The sequence below is a fragment of the Octopus bimaculoides genome, chromosome 3 (genome assembly GCF_001194135.2).
Source record: "Octopus bimaculoides isolate UCB-OBI-ISO-001 chromosome 3, ASM119413v2, whole genome shotgun sequence".
Lineage (NCBI taxonomy): Eukaryota > Metazoa > Mollusca > Cephalopoda > Octopoda > Octopodidae > Octopus > Octopus bimaculoides.
The window spans coordinates 61409344-61419510 of NC_068983.1; the positions used below are offsets into that span (position 1 = coordinate 61409344).

General features: G+C 34.8%; 1 protein-coding gene across 7 annotated transcripts in view; it reads right to left on the reverse strand.

The window, feature by feature from the left end:
- The window catches only part of LOC106882707 (MAP kinase-activating death domain protein), a 146303-nt gene extending 137666 nt beyond the window's left edge, over positions 1 to 8637 (reverse strand). For all 7 annotated transcript variants that reach the window (XR_008263657.1, XR_008263656.1, XM_052966191.1 and 4 more), the window contains exons 1-4: positions 8482 to 8637; positions 4467 to 4628; positions 3491 to 3622; positions 648 to 761 (exon numbers count right to left, since the gene is read on the reverse strand). Coding sequence is in view for 5 of the 7 variants with exons in the window: in XM_052966191.1 (XP_052822151.1) it covers positions 648 to 761; positions 3491 to 3622; positions 4467 to 4607 (387 nt within the window). In the remaining 2 variants the exon portion in view is untranslated. The remainder of the gene's footprint in view (positions 1 to 647; positions 762 to 3490; positions 3623 to 4466; positions 4629 to 8481) is intronic.
- Positions 8638 to 10167: the final 1530 nt, after the last annotated feature.

The window sequence follows — 10167 nt, forward strand, 5'->3', positions numbered from 1 at the left end:
AGGCGGCGCTGCTGACTATCTGCTCGAAGGTTATTTATCTAATTTCAGTGGAATCTATCCACTGGTTTTCAGAAATAGAGTTATTAATATTTCTAAGTCTCTCTAAAGGAGACTACGGCAGCAGTACTGGAAATTAATAGTTATCGCCAAGCCAACATGGCAGTCCCAAAATTAGGACGAAAGCTGCCGTGAATTAGCTCCAAGAAGCCATCGCCTCAAGCTAGCTATGTGACACACGAAACCTGTGTCCTTTATAACCTTCGAACAGGGGAGGTCAGCAGTGTCCCCCTGCTGGTTTGGCATCTGCAGACTAGTTTCAGGGTGTTGCCCCTTGTCAATGCAGAGCAGCCAAGTTATATATATATATGTGTGTGTGTGTGTGTGTGTGTGTGTATGTATAAATAGCATAAATATACATATGTATAAAATATCAATTAAGACAACATAAATTGGGAATTTATATTCTGTTCATTCACCTAATTGTTAATTAATTTTCATTGAGTGATAATGAATTATAAAGTAGCAAGACTAGAATGTTAAATTCATGATAAGATATGAAATATGTATGTGTATTAGAGGAGAGAGAGAAAGAGAGAGGCATGGAACATCTTAATCTATTGAAGTTTGCAAACCAAAAAATTGTATACCTTGTTAGAATCCAAATCTACAAGCCAAACATCATCAGGCATCGTGAAGCCTGCCTTGTACAAGAAGAAACTTGATGGTACTCCAATAATATAAGGAGTTGGTACCAACAACAGCTGTAACAGAAAAAAGTTGAGTTTCCAGTAATGTAACAACAAAAACCTTTCAGAGTATTATATTCTAAACCAAGTAAATTGCAAACTAAAATAAAATAAGAATTAGTCACATCAAGGTATATACTTTAATATTCCATTACAATATTTTATTTCTCCAGCTTCATTTTATTTAGTTAAATTGTAAGGTAAAGCTACATAATACTAATCTTACAATCAAAGAAATATTTAACCTATGATATTTAATATATATATATATATATATATATATAGTCAATAGAATGAGGCATAATCTATTTTGACAGAGTATTGTATGATTCCTCAAACATTTCATAGTCACATGAATTTTGAGCCAATTATTTAACTATATTCATTTATAATTCTGTATTCTCTAATTGTATATTCTGAAGAATATTTAATGATTCTTCAGAATATAGAATTACAATACTTTAATTAACCTGTTAATGAACATTTTAGTTATTAACCTTTTCAACTAGCAGAGAGATCATATTCAAGAACATTTTCTTTTCCTAAGTTAGTCAGTGGAGAGGAATCAATTTAGCCATAACTTTTGAGAAATTGGAGCAGTTGTGGTTCAGATTGAATACTTGTAGGCCAATATTTGCAGAAAAAAACATAGGGTTGCACTCCTTGGAAAGGAGTATTTTATCAAATGTTTAATTTAGAGTCTGAGAGATGAGAAACAATGAGGGTGACAGGAAGAAGGGAACTAGTTGGATAAGTTATACAGATAGCTGGTTCAGGAGAGCAGAGGCCCTTGTAGTTGTGATACTAGATGCCCACAGGTGAAACAGTGTCTGTGAATCTGATTTCACTGTTGATGACTGAAACATTACCAAACAGACAACCAGTTGTCTTCTGAATGCAGTCGAAGATGTTTGTGTATAGCTTTAATATTGTTTCATATATGTCAGCTTTGCCACAATGTGAGTTTTACTTCAGCTTTATACAAAGCTCACTAAGTGAATGGATTAAAAGTATATCCAAGTCCTAAAAAAAGAATCCTATTCTTTTTTATATGGTTTTGCCAGTATTGAATATATGGACCTGTAATGAGAACGAAACATGTGGGATATATTACCGGAAACTGACAGAGGGTGGATTTGGACAGAATAATATTGACACACACTATAATGGTCTTATCAGAGAGAAAGTTGCCAAATGAATAAAGACATGTACCAATCACAAATGGACAACTCTGACTCAGAAAGGGATGACTGTTTATCACTGCTTCCATTATCTTTGAGATATTGGAAATAAGACGGTTGCAGAAAGAGAACTTGTCCTTCTTGTGAATGGGATACTATAGCATGTTATAATTGAGCCAAAGACTGGGGAATGTTTGTGAGTGACTTCATGCCACTCAGTTCAGAGGCTTTTATTTTGATGCAATCTAAGATATCTAAGTATGTATGTAGCAGCAACATTGGCCAAGGTATGGGAGCAATACTCCCATGTGAGCTTTTTAGACTAGTATTTGTCGAGGGCTGAAATATTTGGGGTTCTGAAGAAGGCCAGGCTTTGAGATAGAAATTTTGCAATGTTGAAGATATGTGATTGCCAGTTGAGATAATCAATGATAGTGAGGCCTGACTTTGAAAGAAATTGTGAATTGTGGTGTACTGTTCCTATTCAGAAGGGTTGAAGGTGGAGTGTGACAAATTATTCTTGATATGTTCTGTATTTGGGTTTTTTGCTGTTGAAAGGATATTTTTGAGGCTTCTGGTCATAGAGTCTATACAAATTTGGTATGAGGTATCAATGTTGTATGTGGATGATGTTTAGATCTGGAATGTTAAGAAGAAATGAAGGGTGGTATCATATGCATAGTAGTGGGCATTGTTTGAGATTATGGGAAGTAGGTCATTGATGTATAAGAGGAAGAATGTTGGAGAAAAACTCTGAGGTATGCCAGAAAGAACTCCATCAGTACATGTTGCAATAAACAGAAAGTCACTAATGCAAGAAATGAGGGTCAACAGAGTATATAGGCTAAGAGTTTTACAAAGAGAATCAAGTTTCAGACATAGTTGAAAGCTTTGCAGCTGGAAAAAGCAACAACACAATTTCACATTATTTCTGAAGGGCACTAATAGCATCAGTATGAGATGTTGGGAGAGTCATAAGAACTCTGAGCACTGAAGACGAGTGAAGTGAGGTTGAGGTTTTCAGTAAGAAAGTTATTGGTGGTTGGAGTTTGAAGAGTGGTAAAGGAAGCAGATGTATTTGAAGGAATGGAAGGAAGGAGATAAACTTTTACCAAGGTAACAGGAAGTCTTTGCTACTGATAATCAGATAAACAATGAATGGCAGGAAGACACCATGCTTCAGAGTGAAGGTTACGTAAAGTGAATGTGTGAAGTGGAAAGCAGAGATGGACTATAGATAAGGCTCAAGAGATTTATGTCTTGGAGGAGAATAGAGTGTGCAGTTTGTGTATTAGTAAGAGATAATGAGTCAGTCCAAGGAATAGAGGCCATTATAGTAGTGATAGAAAAGACAGAAAGTGTATTTCTCTTCACTCACTTCCTTCTATGTATATCTTCCTCTTTATGTCTGAATTCTCTCACTTTATATGATATTTATTTTTCTTTTTATATATATAATATGTTGCCATTTCAAAATTTAATTACTGTTCAGTATATCTTTGTAGAGTTTAAAATTCAAAATATATTTTAAATTCAAATTAAGAACTTGAAAATGGATGTTACCTGTTCTGCACTACTCATACATGTTGGAAGTAATGGAATTACAGGAAACATATATTCCAGTGGATATAACATAGACACAAAGGCCATGACACTCATCGAAAGGGCATTATAATCTCGGGATTGTAAAACAATCTAAAAAACAAATGTTTCAAAACATTTTAGGCAAAAGTATACAGAGAGTATCATTCCATTAAGAATATTTCCTAATGTTAGCAGAAAGTAAAATACATGTAAAACTGATATTTTGTGACTAAATATTGATTTAAAATTAAACAATTTCAATTTAATAAAAATAATAACATAAATGATATTTAAAAATGATGTATAGAATGTGAAAGCTATCTTTGATTACAGACAATGGTAAAATATTACTGATACTAAGAGTGTTTTTATGGACATTTCCAACAAAAAGATTTTGATAACAATACATCTATCTTCATTGTGATATGTTTAAACAAGATAGTCTGGTTAGACAACATATACAAAAGTAAAAAAAAATACTATTTATAATGAAAGTTTTAGTATATAATCAGATAATTTCTCTTCAAGAATTTAAAACTGTTTTCTTTATTAAGTTAATAAGAAAATTTTATGAAGCAAATCTTTAAGTTACAAATCTGAATGAGAAGTTCTGATTTCATAAATTTACTAAACTAAGTGCACTCACTGAATCATATTTCATGCTGTCAATAGTACTGTCAGTGATAAAGTTTTAAATATCATGATTATGTAGGCAGTATGGTATAGGGGACATAAAAGACAACAATTAGAATGTGTACAATTTAACTAAATATATTTATATATCAGAAAAACACGAGGTAAAAAGTAAAACAAAAATAATTTTAGAATCAGAAAAACAGTTATGTAAATAAAGAGTTTTAACAAATATTTATCAAATATTTGAACAAATATATTAATATTGTAAACTATTAAAATCTAAGAAATTACATTACATTAGGATATCATAAATGCTTACCTTATGTTCTAGCAATATAAGTGTCAACACTCTGAGGCAGGTTTCCACACCTAGTAGTTCTAAGGGCAGATGGAGAGGAAAATCTACTAATGTAAACCGAGTATGATCAGGTAAGGCAAAGAGAAGAGAAGAGGAAACCATATCTTTCGGTAATACTTGTACCTGAAATCAAAAGATAGGTAAAACAGAACTATTCGCACCTGAGTATTAATATAGTAAATAAACACTATATGTTTATAATAATTGCCATAAACAATAATTTTCATAAAATTATCAATGTTAATTTGTGTGAATCCAAGTTTTTACTTGAATGACAACTGCAAGTGCAATTTAAATACTTTGAAGAGAAGTGTAAGTTTTATCAATTTCAATTAAAAACTTTCAACATACATTGGTTTCAAATTTTGACACAAGGCTAGCAATTTTGAGGGGTGGGTAAGTTGATTACATTGACTCCAGTGCTCAACTGGTACCTATTTTATTAACTCTGAAAGGATGAGAGGCAAAGTTGACCTAAGCAGAATTTGAACTCTGAACATAAAAAACAAACAAAATACTGCTAAGCATTTTGCCTAGCATGCTAACAATTCTGCCAGCTCATTTTCTGCACATATTAAAAAAATTAACACAAAAACTTTAAATTTGATGATTTATATACAAGATCCAATATATTCTTTGTGAATCAGTTGGAAACAATTTGTGATAGATAGCCATGCTACATGGCAGTGAAACATGGGCCGCGACTGCTGAGGACATGCGTAAGCTCACAAGAAATGAAGCCAGTATGCTCCGATGGATGAGTAATGTCAGTGTGCATACCCGACAGAGCGTAAGTATCTTGAGAGAAAAGTTGAACATAAGAAGGATCAGTTGCGGTGTGCAAGAGAGACGATTGCGCTAGTATGGACATGTGGTGACAATGGATGAGGATAGCTGCATGAAAAAGTGCTACACCCTAGCGGTTGAGGGAACCCGTGGAAGAGGCAGGCCTAGGAAGACCTGGGATGAGGTGGTGAAGCACGACCTCTGAACATTAGGTCTCACTGAGGCAATGACTTGTGACCGTGACTTTTGGAAATATGCTGTGCGTGAGAAGACCCAGCAGGCCAAGTGAGACTAAAATCCAAGGCCTCTGCCAGAGATGTAGCCAGCCCACTTACACGTAACATTCCTTTATTGGACACTAAACTCCGCTTGTGAAGACATGGTGAGGCAAGTGAAATTGAAATCGAACTAAATTTGTAGGAACACTAAACTCGGCTTGCGAAGACCTGTTGGGGCAAGTGAAAGCGAGATCATGATGGCACCTGTACCAGTGGAGCACTAAGAGCACCATCAGAGCGTGATCGTTGCCAGAGCAGCTGTCTGGCTTCTGTGCTGGTGGCATGTAAATAGCACCAGCATGATCGTTACCAACATCGCCTTTCTGGCACTTGTGACAGTGGCACGTGAAAAGTCATTCAAGCGAGATCGTTGCCAGTGCCGATGGACTGGCTCCTGTGCAGGTGGCACGTAAAATACACCATTTCGAGCGTGGCCGTTGCCAGTACCCGCCTGACTGGCCCTCGGGCCGGTGGCACGTAAAAGCACCCACTAAACTCTCGGAGTGGTTGGCGTTAGGAGGGGCATTCAGCTGTAGAAACTTTGCCAAATCAGATTGGAGCCTGGTGTTGCCTCCTGGTCCACCAGTCCTCAGTCAAATCGTCCAGCCCATGCTAGCATTGAAAGCGGATGTTAAACGACAATGATGATGACGATGATGATGAAAACATGAAAATAGCACACATTAAAATACAAACTATTGATATAGTTATAACTATTTACATTTTTTAATATTTTCATTAAAATACTGTATATTCAATATATAAATTTTCAAAGTAAATGATAGAGACTTAAAAATAAAGCATAAACTATAATTCTAATTCTTGCAATTTATAGAATAAAGTTGAACAATATAAAAAAGAAAACATTTTTGAAATATTTATAACTATATGATGTGAGAAAATTGAGTCTGTTTGAAAATATACAATATATGAAATGTAGTTTATGTGTGAGTGGCAAAGGTGATAAATACTAACTATTACTAGGATCCAGATCAGCCAAGAAAAAGTTTATCGAATTTTGCTGATGTAAGACTTTTATAGGTTGTCCAGCAGCATTGCATTAAATTTTGCTAAACAGTAAGTGAAAGATGTAATTCACCAGAATATGAACCCGCAGTGACTGGAGAAGAATAAGTTCAGTGTGGAAAACAAATTTTAAAGGATGATAACATAATTGCATCACAAGGATTATGATGTAACAATAGAATTTGATGGTCTTTCCACTACATTTTTGGTGTCCTTAATATTTATGTCACAAGCAAAATCTGTTTGCAATCAAACACACACACACACACACACACATACATATATTCATTCATATTCAGAAATATACACATAAGCACACACAAACTAAAGGCTGAAATATTGACATTAAACAGAGCATACTCTTTAGAGCTGTTGAATTTGTCCCACTTTATGATTCAACATAAGCTCTAAATTATTTGAGTTCTGTTTATTTCTGCATTGAAAAGTCCACTCTGCTGCCTTCTTCATCTAATCCTGTTCAACTAATGTTTCTATGTTCATAAAATGTGATGACCAAATTTATTTTCTTCTTCATCATCCATCATCATCGCTTGACGTCCGTTTTCCATGCTGGGTAAATCTAATCAATAATTTGTACAAATGTTTGAATCTGCTTAATCTTGAAATTTATCTAGAGAGAACATAAATAATGAGATGAGTTGACAAAATTCTAGTTTTCTGGAATATTCATATCATCCTTCGATCATCCTATGGTTGGTCGGTACTCCATTGACAATCCCTTTCCACACTACACGGTCCTGCATTGCTGTGTTCTGATCTCTAACATCCAACTCTGAAACCCTAGATATAGTATCTGGAAATGTCAGTTTCTTGGAGAAAACACTTCCAGAGGGATACAATAAGAGCAGGGATGAGATAATCTCTTTCTCTACTCGATGACAGTGGCCAGTAAATTGTAGCTGTTTCTGTTTTAGTTCAAGGGATACTGGTATCAGATTTCCATAGATGTTACTAAGTGTCGAGTATGATCTCCAACTGATGTTCTGTATCTTTCTGAACAGGTTGGTATATGGTCAGGTCGCTCTTTAGTGCTACTGGCAACATGTAGCCCAGTACAAACTGTCACAAGGTCGGGTTGTCGGTAACTAAACTGGAAGTCCATCAAGCTTGCTTGATGAGGAGGGTGATGTTGGACACCCTGCGGGATGAAAAATAAGACCCATCAAAGGGCAGAAGAACTACTGTGTAGTCAATGGCCAATTCAACAAGGTTTGATTGTGATGCGTGTGTAAAAGTTTGTTTGTGTGTGTGAATGTCTGTGTGCATGTATTTTTGAGAGTGTTGTGTTTAATATATTGTATAACATTTTCAATTTTTATGTACTTCTACATCCCTGAATTTATTTTATTTTCTTGTCTCTATTTTATCATCATTTTTCAATCTGTGACTGGGGTTTGTAGGGGTACACCCCACATGGCATAACGTCCATGCTCTGAGCTGAAGTAAATGCAGCCTACTTTAAATTCTATTAATACTTTGGGTGTTTAAAATAAGGAACCACCTTGATGGTAGTGGCAAATTTTCTCTTCGATTGAACACTGATTCTTTAGACTAGACCAACTCTCAACTAGATTGATGATTGATTATATTAGTTGATGTTTTATTCACTGAAAAATCTTTTGCTTCTTGAGAACCAGAAGCTGTCATAGTATTCTGAGAATACTTGATAGCTTAGAATATGTGATCAAAGTCTCAAGAGACAAAGACAAATAATTAAAAAATATGATCATTTCTTTTTAAATGAACTTCAGTAAGAATAAAAAACAAAAATTTATTGCCAACAGAGAAAAAAACCAAAAAAATGATAAAAGGATTAATTCACATTTAAAGTTTTGTTTATAAGTGACAATTAAATGATTATTTACCTCTACCCTGGTTTTTGCTGGCACCGGTACAGGTGCACTAAGCAGACGTAATATCCAGATTTCTATTTCTCGAATTTCATGAAGAACCAAACCAGGAATACTGTCAGTAAATTGTCCGGTCAAAACACTCCATACTGTATCCCTGGAATATAGAATTTAACACTGATTTATGTTTCAACTGAAATAACTTTGTAACATTATATTTATTGATGAATAAAAATCACTTTTCCCCATACTTTTTGGGGTGTACAATGTGAAAAATAAATGATTCCTGGCATGCCTGAGTGGTAAGAAGTTTGTTAGGTGCAGGTATGACTGTGTGGTAAGAAGCTTGCTTCATAACTACATGGTTCCAGGTTCAGTCCTACTGTGTGACACCTTGGACAAGTGTCATCTACTATAGCCTCGGGCCAACCAAAGCCTTGTGAGTGGATTTGGTAGTTGGAAACTGAAAGAAGTTCATCTTATATGTATGTATGTATATCAATGTGCGAGTGCATTGATAACCAAAGTTAGTTCATCTATGTCCCCCACAACTTAACAGTTCAGCATAAGTGACTAATAGAATAAGTAGTTGACTTCAAAAAAACTATTCCAGATATCCACAGAAGTAATGTCTCATCTAGCTGTAAAAGATGTACAAATCTGTAAACACAGTCATGTTGCTATTGTATTAGTACAAAATGATAATAGAATGAATTAAATGAAAATAAAATTTTCAAGAAAATGCTACTTCATATAAAATTTAACTAAGAGATTTGTATCCTTCAATATATCATTTTATAAAAAGGATGTAGAAATCAAATTTAAGATTTAAAAAAAACCAAACATTTTCATAAGCATTTTTCCTTTCTATTAGATCTTTGTTAGTATCTTCATTATTGACATATCTACTATTTTATAATTCTAGTCCATGGACAGGTCTGAACAATGTCTCTATCCTTTGTTATTATCATTTTCACTTAACACTTAACCCACTTCATGTTCAATTTATGCTACTTATCACTCTCATGCACATCATCTAATGAAATAGGGAGCCTTATTTTTAGGGACTATGTGGAAAAAAAAAAAGGAAAATTTAGGGGTCACAAAAGTTTCTGAAAATACCACATACATATCTAACAGCCAAACATATAAGATCACCACATCATTATTATTATTTCATTGTTTATGCTAACTTCAATGCATAAGGACTGGTCACTACAACAGTTTTACCACTATGTGTTGTTTAGCATTAAAACTAAGATACAAGGAACATGATTGTTACCAGCGTTGCCTTCCTGGCACTTGTACCGGTGGCACATGAAAAGACATTCGAGCGAGGTCGTTGCCAGTGCCGCTGGACTGGCTCCTGTGCAGGTGGCACGTAAAATACACCATTTTGAGCATGGCTGTTGCCAGTACCACCTGACTGGCCTTCGTGCTGGTGGCACATAAAAGCACCCACTACACTCTCGGAGTGGTTGGCGTTAGGAAGGGCATCCAGCTGTAGAAACTTTGCGAAATGAGATTGGAGCCTGGTGTGGCCAACTGGTTCACCAGTCCTCAGTCAAATAGTCCAACCCATGCTAGCACGGAAAGTGGACATTACACGATGATGATGATGATACATACAAATATATACTTATATATATATATATATACATATATATAAATACATACACATATATACATATATATAAATAC